Consider the following 15,388-nt stretch of genomic DNA (forward strand, 5'->3'; position numbering starts at 1 on the left):
TCTGCTGCTGCTGGTGCCATCCCCATTTCACATTCTTTTCTTCTGCACAGAAAAAAAAAAAAAATCCTCATGAAATGTTCACATCCAGTGCCTCTCTTTCTGCTTCTCAAAGCTTACTTCTGTGATGGCATTCACTAAAAAATGACAAATGAGACCTCTGAGTGCCAGTCTAAGAAGATCCTGAACTGTTTGAAATGTTTTTCCATGCTTTCACACTGTCATATGGCTGATAATAAATACAAAATACTCAATGCTTTGGGCTGGTGGATGTCAGTTTGGAAAGTGGTTAGTGCATTGTGGTTATTTTTGTTTTTGCAGTATTTTTGTAACAAGCATTATTTATTTTTGTTTGTTTGTTTTTCTTCAGCCCGTCAGGTTCACGCCCTTCTACTCCTAAAAGTGATTCAGAATTAGTCAGTAAACCCATGGACAGGAGCGGACTGAAGAATAATCCACACATGCACTGGGCCTGGGGAGAGCTACCCCAAGCTACAAAGGTATCCAGTGTAATTGTTTTACTTCCTGATGGTATCTATTGTGCTTTAATAGGGCTTATTTTATTGCAGACTCCTGAAGAGGGAATGGATCCCGTTTGTACATGAAATTGTAATATTTTATGTAAGAAAATTGCATTTTGCTCCTTAGGAGATACAGAGAAATGCTGTGTGCTATTTCACAGCACAAATAATGTATGGTAGAAAACGGAGACGTACCTAAGACCTAGTCTTGTAAAACTTAGAAACTTAAATAACGTATAAAATAGAACCCAGCACCCTTTGGTAAATCACTGAAATTCATAAAGGGCCTTAGATGGAAATGAGGTGCTTGGTGTTAGCAGTTTGATTCACAAAAAATAACATTGGCTGCTTGAATGTGTGAGTCCAGCAGCACCTGTGCTTCTGTATCTCCACATGCCCAGATGTGCAACTCCCTTGGCTGAGCCAAGGCTTGGTGCCTTTCTCCAGCCTGAGGCCTTTTGGCTTTTCTGAGGGCCTTGCTAGCTGGCAGGATCTGTAGCATGCCAGCAGCATTGCCTTCCATGCTGCACAGAAGCCATGTGCAACTTCAGGTCAGGTGTGGCTGGCTCCTTACCATAGCTGTTGAGCCAGAGTGTTCATACAGGAAAGGGGAGGTTAAGGGCTTACACCTGCCTCACGGAGAGAGGAGTGAAGATCATCTCGAGAATGCGATATCCTTGAATTGAACAGAACAGGTAAAACTCTGGCTGTTGCATTTTTTAAGAGCTTTTCTTTATAGCAGTCTGTTTATTTTCCCTCACAGACCAGTTCCCTGATCAAAGCTAAGGAACCCAGCATGGTAGATGTAAATCCTTCTGAAAGCACTCACTTTCGAGTCATCCAGAGTGCTCCTGTGGAGGAGTTTAACACTGTGTCTCCTCTACCTGCCCTTGGACAAGCAGATGCAGCAACTGCAGATGAAACTGAGCCCTTGCCAGCTGAGGCAAATAAGCCAGAGACAGAGTCTACAGGAGCAGCTGTAGCACTGTTGCCTGCCAATGAAGAAATAAAACAAGCTGCAGCTTGCTCAGCCCAAGCAGTTGACAAGACAGATTCCCCTACCAGAAAGAAAGGTAAAACTGTTGATTCTGCACTTTTATGTGTATGATTTTTGTCTTTAGATTTCATGGTGATAAAGCACCCCATTGTCATATCAATTAATCTGTGCCTTTAGGGCACTTTGAGATCTGGAAAGGAATAAACTTTAAAAGAGCCATCAAAACCTAGCAGTGCAGCAGGCAGCTCACAGGAATGAAGTAGTAAGACACAAGTTCTCCTTCACTGGGGATTTTTCCATATTTGATGAATTCAGAGATCTCATTTTGATAGAAGCCTGTTCTACATCTGCTGAATTACTTGCTTTGACCATTTTTGGAGTTGTTCTGCATGACCAATAGTTGTTGAACCTCTCTATTCGTGTACAAACTAGTAATATATATTTTGCGTGAACAACAGGTTTGCTGTAAATTAAGGTAGTTTTGTTTTACATAATCCATTTCAGGAGTTATGTTTAGTTGGTACACATCTTGTTTTGAATTTGCGAGATAAAATTCTGTCTGCTTTTCTGCTTCCAAATTCTTGGTATCTATAACCATGTTTTTTTTTATTCCAAATGTTAAAATCTTCACATGAAATTTACTTACAAATGTTTTTTTAGAGCTCTAATTATTCTATAATTATGAAAGCTCTATAAAAGCCTGATTTGTGCAGATGTTTTTTTATCAGTAAGTATACACGTTTTTAGCCACTTCCCCGTGCTTTTCAGTGTCTCTGAAAACAACAAAAAAATCTGATTGCTTTTGTGATGTTTCATGTTGGAAATCGTGACAGCAAGAAGCTGGGGTTTTTAGAATGAATTCCAAATAAAATTTGGCCTTATACTAGTTATCTGTCTAGACTTAGCAGCAACAGCAGGATAGAGGTGGCACTGCATGTTAGTACTAGTGTAAGACAAAATCTGGGTTCAGGTCTATGCTGTCTTGTCTTCTGCAGTGGTGCATGTGTGCAACACATCAGTTGTATGTTTGAAAGAGTGAATTGTCTCCACCAGCATGCCAGGTATAGTCTGGTAGTGACTGTAGTGATAGTCTGTTGTGTTGTTTCTGTTTTGCAGGGTGATTGAAGATTAATTATGTGGAGATTAAATGCTTTGATTGATAGGCCTGTGGAAATACTTATGAAAGTTCCTCTTTCTGTTTTCCTGTAGTGACCACTGACTTCTAATTCCCAGTGGTTTTGTCTGGAACAGTGGGGCTGCAGCATGTCTCAAATAATGTCCTATGCTGTCACGTTTGTGTGTTTGAAGTGTGAATAGTGTATGCAAGCAACTTGGTTTGAAACTTTTGGCAGTACCACTCAATGCAACTGTAGTTCACAAAGTGTTACAACCTGTCTTCTTTTTCAGTCCTAAAATGAATAGCTAAATTGCAATAACAATTCTGTCTTGTTACTCAGAAAATATTTTTTAATAGGCTTATTTATGCCATCCCTTACAGACAAACGAAGCCGGCATCTTGGTGCTGATGGTGTCTATTTAGATGACCTCACTGACATGGATCCCGAAATTGCTGCACTTTATTTCCCCAAAAAGTATAAGTCCTTTGTTTATATTTCTACTATTTAAATAGCTCTTTACCTTTCAAATTTAAACTGTTCATGTGAACTGGATGAGATCTCCTTTTTAAAGTACAAAGTTTTGTTTTCCTTCTGTTTTCACCTCAGCTTGGAGTATTAGACCTTCCGTATAGCTTGGCATTAGGGCCTAAAAAGTGTGCTTAAAATTGATTTTCCATTTTGGTCAACTAAGCATCATATATTGATTGTGGATTGTTATGTAATGTACACTGATGTTTGTGAGTGTTACTCACATGCCCTGGGAGAGCAGTTGGCTGTGGGATATATATATCCCCATGTCCTTGCTTATTACTGTGAAGAACACAGCTTACTGCTAACAGCATAAAATTATTGCTCTTACATTGTTCTACTGTGGGTGATTGCCTATAAATATGAATGTTGTGCATCATTCACAAATGAGTTCCTGACAGATTTATGTATGAAAATATTTTATACCAAACATACAACTTCCAATTTGTTTCAATCTTTATCAGAATCTCTTTTAAAATTTCTAGTCTTCTTTCCACATCACTCTAGTCATTTGACTAAAGTCATTGAGCAACAATTAAGGCAGCTTGCATATTTTATTTTTCTTTCTTGCTTAAACTCAGCTGTTGTAATATTAGCATTTCAATAAAACAGAGGAAGATTAGTAATATAGAGGAAAAGGCTGGATTGCAAATTCCTTTCTCAAATGCATTCATATAAATCTGGAATGGAAAGCAGAACTTGAAGAGCCTGCACTTTGTAATAATGATCTCATCTATACACAGATCTTAAGTGGATATAATTATGTGCTATTTCTTAAATTTTTAAAGATCTTAATAGCTTATATGTAAATTATTTTATTTATATACACATTTGACATAAATATGCAAACATATACATCCTTCATTTTGGAGTTAGATATCAGTTTATATAATTGATACAAATTCAAGAATAAGCTATATTTATTCTTCTTCCAATGTGAGAACAGTCCTACTAGTATAAACTCTGCTTATAGTAGTATTATTTTGTCTAATAAGCTTTTACAGTTTATTGTCTTATTCTTCCTCTCTCATGTAAATGAGCTATACATGACTGGTTTAGGCAAGTAAGTAGAAACAACCTAATTTGGAAGGTTATGTGAGGCCTATGCTACTTTGTTTAAATTTTATGGCTAAAACAAGCAAATTTCTTTTTCTGTATTTTTAAGTATGCATCAGATGTAAGCAGTGCATGTTGAAGGGAGAGAATTTGGGAATGGATATGTGAAGACTGAATGTCTGATTTTTCTTTTTCAGTGGGGACAATGTACAAAGCAAGAACGCAAATGACACAGGGCCGTGGTCTGCCAGTCAGTCTCCACAGTCTTTTGGGAGTTCAGGTGTTGACAGTGGTGTTGAAAGCACCTCAGATGGAATCAGAGATTTGCCCTCCATTGCCATTTCTCTTTGTGGAGGCCTTACTGACAACAAAGAAATAACCAAAGGTATTAAATGACCTTCTGAATTAGAGGCGTGTGCTGTCAGACGAGTTTTAACATCCTTGACCGAGGAAACAGTGCCCTCCTGCGGCTGTATCTAGGAATGTGTTGAGAAAATATCGTCCCTGAAATGACAAGTTTCATAAAATTTCTCACGTTTAAAACACTACACTGATAAAGGACTTATAATTTTAACATATTTTAATAATCTGCTGTATACTAGGAAAATATATGGAAGTACTCGACTGTCCATGTCAGGAATGAAAAAGATCTGTAAATGGGGACATCAGCTCTGTCACCAGTTTCTTGTGTGATTCTTTACATAAATCATTTAGAGTACTCTGTGCTTGAAACTTCTAGCTGCATACTGTGAAGATAAACGGTTTAAAGCATGCATATTCTGCAGTAATGTGGAGGCATAAACCCACCTGATCCTGATGCTACATTAATTTCTGTTCAAAAGATAGTTATTAAAGCATTTTGAATATATTGTGATCTATGTTCGTTGTTCAAATCACCTGTAAACTATGGGAATTTTGTGGAAGGAGTAACAACTTGTGGAAAGGGTGTTTGTTCACAGATGTGTTCCTTTTGCAGTAAGCCTTAGAAGTGAGTATTAAGTTTTTGCTCATGGGTTTACGTATACGTAAGCCCACCTGTTCCTGATTTGGACAGAGGATCAGTGGAAGTGATGACAAAGTACTGTTTTACTTTGCTTAGAAGCCTGAGTTTCCTCCTCACAGTTACATCCCTAAGCTTTTACTTAGCTTGTCTTATGAAGGAGGAGGACACCCAACAGCTCACAAAGAAACCCTCAGCATCTTCTGAAATTGAGAGTTTTTGAACCTCTTGCTTCTATATTACTGCTGATCTCGTACCCTAGTAGTCACGGGCAGACTCTGAGTGGGAAAGCTATATGTCTGAGTTAATGCTAATTTTTTTAGGTTGTTTTGCCCCAGGAATCTATAAATGTATGATTTACATATGCATTTTTTTCCCAACAGAAGAGTTCTTAGAACATGCCGTAACATATCAGCAGTTTGTGGACAATCCTGCTATCATTGATGACCCTAACCTTGTGGTTAAGATTGGAAATAAGTAAGTATTTTTCAGGAGAAATGATTCTTACTGTTGCAATTAAAACATTGCTTGTGCTACTTCAGAGTGTTAGATCAATTTGACCATAGCTGAAAAATGGGTTTTGCACATTCATAGCATAGATTCATCAAGAAGGAGTCATCTCTCTAGTGAATTCAGGTTCTTCTTCTTCCATGTACCTTTCCTCCTTTAAACTGAAAGAGCAGCTTCAGATGACCTGTCACAGCTAACTTAACAGAATTTGAATTTCAAGAAGCTAGTATTAAATGCTAATGGTGTTCACATGCAATTGATAGAGTAAAAATGAAATAGGTTGTGAACTTGCTAAGCCTTGCCTTGAGTAAATTTGAATAATGAATATTTACAGGGATGTGGCAGTCTGCTTGCAGACCTTCCGTACCCACCAGGTTGTCTCTATAAGCTGAATATTTTTGCTGACGTGCCTCTGTGGAGGCATTGCTTTTCAAGACTTGTCAGACTTCACCCACTCAATATGAGACTTCTGTTTCTGGAAGGCTGAGACATTATTTCATATGTTTATATTGCTGGGCAGTGCAGCACTATGGCCTATGCTAGATGCAGCTCTATGAAGGGTATTTTAACTTGACAGCCTCTTGCAGCTGACTTACTGTGTTTAGCGTAGAGAAGACATAATGACATTGTGCTGCAGTTAGGAGTTAGGCTACCCTTAGTTATAGACATTGCTTATAAAAATCGGACGTGTCCAGTACATCCTTATTCAATACTCTTTAATCACAAATGTGTTGGGTATATGATGACCTTGTCTCCTTCATCAGACAAGGATAACTTGAGAGGTGTATAGCTGACCCTCTCTGCAGTCTGAGGTCAGTCACTTACTGCTTCCATGCCTTAGTCCTCTGATATTTGAAGGTAGTGTTCATGTGTCTGCTGATGTGTTGAGAAGAGAGGAGCACTCAGTGAGGATCTTAACTGTCATGTTCTCTAGACAGATGATTGATACCACTGTATTAATCCTACTGTCTGCAATGTAAGCTGAGCTGTGTTCAGCACATCATAGAAAAACCATAACATCTTACAGACTCCAGTCCATAACCTTTGTATAGAGCCTTGATGCAGAAACAGAGAAACCTGCTTGTAAAAAATGTAGCTCGTGTTGCGATAATGAAGTACAGTAAGGAATGGATGACAAATACCATTTCTGCTTAAGGACCTAGCTTCTCTTATGTTTCTCAAAAAGTAACACATGCCTATGAATATACCGTGGAATAAGGTGAGACTGCTGTTGCTGGTCCAGGCCAGAGTTGGACCTGAGCTAAAGGAGCTTCATGGGTTTAACGTACCAGATGATAAATACTAGATTGTGCACTAGAACCCTGAGATTACGAAATGTAGTAATTGTCTCTCTTGAACGCCTAGGTACTACAACTGGACAACAGCTGGTCCCCTTCTGCTGGCAATGCAAGCATTCCAGAAACCTTTGCCAAAGGTGAGATTGAATATGAAGGTTGGTCAGAGTGGGAGCTGTGACATTCTACTGTTTATTAAGTTGCATCATTCACTAAGGTAGAGAAAATGGGTAGTTTTACAACAGATATGCAGATGCTTTTGTATCTATTCACACATAACTATTCACTGTTATATCTATTCACTCGTAACCATTAAATTTGGTCTGTGAATAGTTCTTATTTCCTAGTCTAAGATCATTACAACAGTGGCAGTGACTAATAGCTATGACCCTGTAACAGCTGTATGCTGGCTTATATTATACACATTGAACAGTCCAATTACATTTTGTTGCCTCAGGACAGAAATGCATGCTACTGTGAAAGTTTATAAAGGAGCAAGTATCAATATTGGCACTAACGTGTGCTATTTAGCCATGAATTTAACATATTTTGGATCCTACGCTTTCCTTCTGCCACTTGCAACCCAGCACATGTTTTTTGTTTTACCTATGTGAATTCAAATTCTATCTCTATTGCCATAAATTAAGAGTATTATGGGTTTTGGAGAAATTTTTTACTCCACCACCATGTAGCACTAAATCAGAAAGAACATTACCTATATATGCAAACAGGTAGCTGCACTGTAGTATCCCAATATAAAGTAAAATGATCCTAGAAGTCCCAAACATCTGGCAAACCTGGTTTGAACTTCAGGATGCTGCAGAGACTGATTTGTTTTGTGTTTTACTGCACATATTCCAGTAATCATCAAAGGTGGGATTCATCCCACCAAACTTGAGTGCCTACAGGAAGGATTATAGTTGTACTTGCTGATCACTTCCACAGAGTGATTCAAACCTTGTTAGGTGCATATCGGTCTTCACTGGGATCCAGATCTCTTGGCTTTTGCCTAGGAGGGATAAATAGAAACAAGTGGTATGAAATATTTTTCCTATTGAGGGAAATAGCAGTTCCTTCAATCCTACTGTTTTTCTTAACCAGTTGTTTATTAGAGTTTTTGGTTTACATTAATAACGGAACTAAGGAGTTAGAATATTAAGAGACTTTAATCAAAACAGGCTTTGTGAAGTGATTGAAAACTGGAGCTATTGCAAGAATCACCCATGTTCAGCAAAATGCGCTTTAAACACATTCCTAACTGTAAGCATGTGCAAGTGGCCTCACCACTGTGTCTAGTTTTGGACAGCACAGTATAAAAGGATATAAAACTATTACAGAGCATCTGAATGAGGGCTACAAAGATGGTTAAGGGTCTAGAGAGCAAGATGTATGAGGAACAGCTGAGGTCCCTGGGTTTGTTCAGCCCACAGCAGAGCAGGGCAGGCTGAGGGGAGGCCTCATGGTGGCCTGCAGCTCCCTCACGAGGGGAGGGGAGGGGCAGGCGCTGAGGCGACAGGACCCGAGGGAATGGCATGGAGCTGGGACAGGGCAGGGTCAGGCTGGGGGATAGGGAAAGGTTCTGCACTGAAAGGGTGGTCAGGCACTGGGACAGGTTCCCTGGGGCAGTGGCCATGTCGCTGAGCCTGATGGATTTTAAGAGGCATTTAGACAATGCTTTGAGACATAGGGTCTGATTTTGGAGTGATCCTGTGTGGAGCCAGGAGTTGGACTCTGATCATTGTGTGTCTCTTCCAACTCTGGGTATTCTATTATTCTGTGGTCTCATTAAAAGTCAATAGAACATCTGCTTGAAGTTGTCCAGATGTTTGAGAACCTCCTTAAACTGTAGCCGTTGTTCTCAATGTTATGTTCTCTGTAGCTCCATCTGCACTTTTTTTTTTTTATACGTTTAAAAAGTTCTCAATTTACTTGCTCAGCTTCATTCACTTCTTTCTTCTAATATACTTTAGATAGCATATCGAAGGAGAACCTGTGGAAAAACAGAAAAGGGAGGCATTGTATTGTCTTGTACATGAGCAGAACTCAATCTTCTCTTTTAACTGCAAACGTTTCTTAGAATAGTCTTTTTTTCTTTGTATCACTATCAACATTGCATTTTTATTTTGATGACTTGGTTTACAGTAGAGACTGTCATTTCATCAGAAAACCAGTAGCTAAGCAATTCTAGGGCATACCAAATGCTGTGGCCACTTCTACTGTAATATTTCCCCTTTTGTATTTTGCTTGCTCTCTGGAAGAAATAATTCAACTCTTGTTGTTAAGCTGCATAAGGTCCGGTCATTATGGTTACTGAAAGAAACTTTTCTCTGCTGGGATTCAACTACATATAACCAATAGAAAGTAGCCAGGGTTTAAAAAAGTAACAAAAAACATTTCTAACACTGTCATTTAAGTTCATAGCATCATGCTAAACTCATAAAAGCTAGTTAGTTTTTTGCCTTTTTCTTAGTTGGTGATTAAATTTGAGCCTTATGGTTATTTTTAATGAGAATGACCATCTTGCATGCTGGTTTGTTACTGTTTTCCATGAGAGCTTTTTACGGAAGTGATCTTTTTATTTATTTATTTATTTATTTAAATTATTAACTAAGTAACTTTAACTTAAAAACATTGGTTCTTCATTCCAGACATTAAACTAATACCTATTTATGCTTTATTTTTCTTCTTTGATTTCTGTCTCTTTTTCATTTTTCTTTTAAAAATTTCATAAGTATTCATGCTTAAGTTACTTCAAAGCAGTGCTGGATACCATTAGATTTTGCTTTAGTGGAATTTATGGTTCACAGACAGTATGTTTACTTTTATTCTATTTATTATCAGTTACAATTGTACATTTGGCACTTTTTCATTTACATATATCAGCTTGTCCTTTGTTTCGGTTTCTTTTTATTTTACCACCCATTTATCACAGGCCACTGTGGAATCTATCATGAGGGACAAGATGCCCAAAAAAGGTGGAAGGTGGTGGTTTTCCTGGCGAGGGAGAAACAGCACTATTAAAGAGGTAAGTTTGAGAAGCAAGCAGTTTCCTTCTGGGTGCAGTGGGAAGGGTGGATACCATCATATTCATCCCTCAGAACCTTGCTTCTAGTCCTAGCTCAGCACTCAATTTGAATGAGGATGTACACATTAAAAGACATTTGAACAGGATCTGAAGTCTGACTTCAGAAAGCCTTGGATCAGATCCTACCTGGAATGTTTACTTGCAGTGTTTTGGTTCTGCATTTCTTTTCCTTATACTAATGTGAGACAACGTTATCTAATGGATTAAATTTGACTGGAAACTTAGAGTTGAAGAGCTGTGCCACCAATTTTACGTTTTTATGTGTTTTATTTACCTTCACGCAGTTTTCATTGACAGTTGAAGAAAAGAGATTTCTGACTAGAGTACACTGTAAAATTCAGCAAAATGTAAGATGGAAAACTGAATGTATATTAGTTTTAAAGCCTTTTTGAATTTCTTTCCTGAGCATTAGAATTTTGTGGTAATGGCCTTAAAGCTGTGAATGAACATTAAAGAACGTTATGGTGAAAAAAGCAAAACTTTGTATGAAATATTGATCTTCTGTCTAGACATATTTAATCTTTAAAGTTTGCTAATAAAACTGTTTCATATTCATTTATACTATTGAAGCTTTAGTACTTGAGGGGAGAAAATGACTTCTAATACAGCTTTATGGTTGTACCTCAATAGATGAACTTTTTAGCTTTGCGTGAAATAACCACTGTACTGATCTGTGGATATGGGCTTCAGAGCAAGAGACTTTAGTTTCTACAGTTAACTTGAAGTTTTTAGAATTTCTTTCTTAGTGGAATTTTGCTTATCTATAGAGCTGTGTATAGAGCAGGTATAAATTGGCAATGGGAAGCGTTATTCTTTGTTTCTTTCAAAAACATTCACTTTTTAAAAGCCTTTCACTTTTGGGAAGAAATCGATATAGGTTAGCACCTCCTCAGCGTAAAAATAATTTGGAAAGTTTGATTTTGATGATTCAAATACCTTGAAAGGTAGTTTCTGTTATTTTTCTGGTGTGATATTTTGCCCTTTTAAGTGAAATCTAGCTATTTGTGGTGAATTAACTGGATAGTTATGAGGTTGATCCTAGAACTTCAACAGTGCTAGCCACCTGAAATCTGATAGTTCTGTACTTCTATGCAAGACTGAAATGTAATTCTTCTGAGTTCTATATTTGCATTTTTTTAGTCCTTTGCACAGCCTTTATTCTTTAAGACATTCCTAAAATTGTACTTTGCCTGCAAGTAAAGGGGCGTGTGTGTGTAAAAACCTCACTTGCTTTTTGCATAAAAGTTTTTTTTTGTTTTTTAAGAGTCTATACAAGACAGAACAGGTTTTTCAGATATTCTGCTCAACTTCTCATACTTGTATTTTTGCAGGAAACAAAGGCAGAGCAAGGTATGAGTGGGAGCAGACTTACAGGAGAAGAATCTTCACAGATGAGCATGGCAAACAGGTACCCAAGAAGTTATCTGTACCTGAAATGAGCATGAGTTACAGTTGAACTGTGAAAGGAAGCTACCTCATATATTTTAAGAAAGAAATGCTGCATCAATGAAATATTTCGTACAATGAAATAAAAATGAATTTAAGTGCAGATAGGAAGGCATGTCAGGGTTGCAGACCTTGCAAGTGTGCTTTTTCTAGTATACGGTTTGGCTGGTAGTTCTGTCATACATCTTACAGCCCTTTGACAGCAAACAATAATTGGAGCAGTTCTCTAAAACTATCTCTCTGGAGTTTTCAAGGAAAGATCATAGATGACCCCAGGTTGTTGTCAGTTCTGACTTGCTTTATGAATATTTATGGCCTGACAGTTTAATTTCTTCCTTTGTATCTTAGAAGGTTCAAGGGTCTAACACTTTCCAGGCTTCTTTTCACAGGCTATTGATAGGAAAATGGCATGGTGTTCTATTACTTTTTTCCACAGATTTCAGAATTCTATTCCTTTGTGCTCCAAAGTAATTATACCATATGACCAGATTCTCTGCCTCAGTAGGGCTTTGTAAGATGAGTCTTAACTTGCCCCCAAAACTTTCTAGCCAGGGACAGCTCTCCTCCCTTACCTCTTTGCTGACTGACTGTAAATCAGATCTGACTGTAAAGACAGCTCATGCGTGCTGTAGAACTGAAGAAGGCCATAGCATTCAGATTTAAATATGTTTTATTCTTATTAAGTTAAGCCCTGGGGTCACCTTTGTGAAACAAGAAGGCTGTTGTTGACATTAATTCTGGAGATCAGTAGTTACACTCCAGGAGAGTGGGCTGGAAAAGGTATTCCCTGCACTGTAGGAGACTAGCTGTTGTCTTACTTGGCTCTGTTTTCTGAGTTTGTGAGATACACAGAAGGAATTGGAAAGGCTCATCTCCCTTTTCTGGATAATAAGTGACATTAAGGTCTGTTTCTATTACACAGTTGTTGGAAGATAGGCTTTAAAGTGGGATTAAGATTTCAAGCAGATTAGGTTCTGTAATTGGTGCTTGTTGTTTGTTTTAACTGATCTTACAAATCTGTTGATAAGAATTTGTTGCTTGCAAGCAGAACAGTGCAAGTGGAATATTGAGTAAAGCTTTTGAGATTTGATGTTAAAAAGGATAATGATTTTTTCTTTAATATTGGTAGTCATGACACATGGTACCTTGATACTGGGTCAAGACTTCCTGTCATCAAAGAGCATCCAGGTGTGATGGAAATAAAAGCCCAATAGCTGATTGTTTTGAAAATGATATTTGAAGGATCTGAAAGGATATTTTACCTTCTCTGGGTGATAGATCTGTGTAATATAGGAAAACTTTCCCTCTGAAGAAAACTGACCCTAAAAAGAAAAAAATCAGAAAAAAAACGTTAGCAGAAAAATAAACATTTTTCTGCTGATGTGTATTTGAATAGAATTCTCTAAAGGAGTTCAGTGGGGTGGCTTTTTTTTTTTTTTTTAAACATTTTCATCATCATATCCTGAATGGGGTAATCCTGCAAATCCTGGAAAAGATCAATCCAATGATCTAAAATTGCTCATTGAAAAAGGAGGAGGAGTTTTTTTTTTTTTTTGCTAATAAAACTTTCATCACCTGGATTCTTTGATTAATTGCTAAATTTCTTAAAAAAACAAACAAACAAACAAAAAAGAAAACCAAATAAACCCTAGCATAGCAACTCCCGTTTTATTCTTCTAGAACTGAGAGGTTTTTATAGTTTTAGTGTTTTATATATATTTACCACCATGTGTTATGCTGACTCAAAAATCTCATTAATTTACATCTGTTAAATTTAAGTGGTGAAAACTAGCATATAGACAAGTGAATGACTAGACGAATCCAACTATGAATAATGGGGAACAAGCATGAATGAAAATTCCGTTCTCCATTGATATATTTAAAACCATGATATGAATGACCTCCTGTGAGACGTTAGAAGCAGAGAATCAATAACTTATTTGGTGACTCACTGTTAATGCATTTTTAATGGTTACTGAGATGCATTTACCGACATGATAGTATCATTTTCTGTGTGTGCAATGTTCCAGAGTAAAAGATGAATCTTCTTCAAGCGATGAAGACCCTAGAGCTGCCAAACAAAACCTTGGGTCATTACAAACCAACTCGAGTCATCTCTCATTATTGTCTGGAATCAGTTACAAAAAAACCCTTCGACTCACTTCTGACCAGCTTGTGAGTTAGTTTTACATCCTTGTCCTGAAATGTCATTTCTAATACAACAAGAACAAAACTGTTATTCAGGCTTGTAAGGTTTAATTAGTTTTTACTTCTTGCATTGAATCCCATTTCTTACTATAGTTTCAAAACAATTTTTTCCTTTCTCTTTTCAGTGTTACACATGAATGTTGTTCCTTTCAGTCCGTGTGTGTGAGAACCCACAGGTCTCTTCCCTCCCCTGCCCCTCCTTTCCTTTCCCTTCCCCTCATTCATAGACAGACAGGCACAGTTTTACATAAATACAGTTCTTGGTTAGTAACTTCTGAAAGAGCTGCTTGTGAACCTACTATGAGGCCAGGCTATTAATTTCTCCTGAGCCAATTCTCTTCCTTTGTGGCAGAGGCATTTTGACTAATGGTGACAAAACTGTTACTGTTCTGTGTTCTGCACATTCCAATTTGATTTGGAAAAATGGGCTACTTTAGAGAAATGCTTTTTGTCGTCTTTCTTATCTACAGCCAATTAATTTTCAGAAGGAAACCTATACGAGTAGTACAGCATTATGCAGCCTATTGCTCACTGCCTGAATAGTTTGCAAGAAATGTAGATTTTTTCCCACGAGACAGATGGAATGTGTTTGTACTTTCCTGTATCAGACAGAAAGTAAGCATTATACAAACACACTGATACTTGTCTTGCAGAAATTAGCAGAACCCAGTACTACTCTTAAGTTGAGTGGGTGGGACTCATCGGTTGCCCATCAGTTCTTCTGTATTCACACCTCCTTTTCACTTTTTAACTCATTGAACAATTGCAATGAAATATAACTAAGAACACTTAAAGTATGAAACTCCTGCAGATTTTGTGACAGTGAATGAGCCCACAAAAAGAATCAAATCAGTTGTCTTACACCCAGTGAGTCTCTAAGTGGACAGGAAGGGCAGCAGGGTGGGAAAGTTAAGGAAATTTGGTGGAGACCGAGTAGCTCATATGGTAAGAAAGGTGGGTTATTATAGGCTAGAGATGTAGTGCCTTGGAACACAAATCCTCATGTAAGCACTCTGTCATTTTCACTGTTAATGGCACTTCTTGTTACTCACACTTCTCCCTCCATATATTTCTTTACCACAGTATGGAAAAAAAAATCCCTGTAGATTTGTATGAGAACCTTTCAGGATATTTTTTTCATATCCCTTACTGTGAAACAGAATTTATTTTTTGTTTCATTCTACTCTCTAAAGCCGTGCCTCATGTACATCACACAAAGCAAACCTCTGCTAACATTACCTAGAAAATAGCTTTGCTGAAAGCAATAAGGTTCAGTGTGACCAAGGCAATGATCATCTGTGGCTCTGTTTGCACTGTGTCCATTTCACATGCTCGGTTTGTTGATTATCTTGCTGATAATGTCTTGCAGAAAAGCTTAAAGCTCAAGAATGGCCCCAATGATGTGACCTTTAGTGTTACAACACAATATCAAGGCACTTGCCGCTGTGAAGGCACCATTTACCTATGGAATTGGGATGATAAAGTTATTATTTCTGACATTGATGGAACAATTACACGGTGAGTTCAGGGAGAGACTTTTATCTGCTTCTGTCCTTTGGACTAAAGCAAAAAGAGTAATTAACGGGAAATTTTAAGGCAACAAATTGTTACATTCTAGTGTTTTGTG

At 37.7% G+C, this 15,388-nt stretch overlaps 1 protein-coding gene across 5 annotated transcripts in view; it reads left to right on the top strand.

The window, feature by feature from the left end:
* LPIN1 (lipin 1) overlaps nt 1-15,388 on the top strand; it is a 45,140-nt gene that overhangs the window by 17,388 nt on the left and 12,364 nt on the right. For 4 of the 5 annotated variants that reach the window (XM_032184201.1, XM_032184198.1, XM_032184200.1 and 1 more), the window contains 11 exons: nt 368-497; nt 1,282-1,591; nt 3,014-3,107; nt 4,415-4,602; nt 5,601-5,694; nt 7,093-7,162; nt 9,755-9,832; nt 9,955-10,047; nt 11,439-11,515; nt 13,584-13,728; nt 15,131-15,279. In XM_032184201.1, the coding sequence (XP_032040092.1) occupies nt 368-497; nt 1,282-1,591; nt 3,014-3,107; nt 4,415-4,602; nt 5,601-5,694; nt 7,093-7,162; nt 9,755-9,832; nt 9,955-10,047; nt 11,439-11,515; nt 13,584-13,728; nt 15,131-15,279 (1,428 nt within the window). The remainder of the gene's footprint in view (nt 1-367; nt 498-1,281; nt 1,592-3,013; nt 3,108-4,414; nt 4,603-5,600; nt 5,695-7,092; nt 7,163-9,754; nt 9,833-9,954; nt 10,048-11,438; nt 11,516-13,583; nt 13,729-15,130; nt 15,280-15,388) is intronic. The other variant, XM_032184202.1, reaches the window with a different exon arrangement.

Source organism: Aythya fuligula, chromosome 3, assembly GCF_009819795.1.
Source record: "Aythya fuligula isolate bAytFul2 chromosome 3, bAytFul2.pri, whole genome shotgun sequence".
Taxonomy (NCBI): domain Eukaryota; kingdom Metazoa; phylum Chordata; class Aves; order Anseriformes; family Anatidae; genus Aythya; species Aythya fuligula.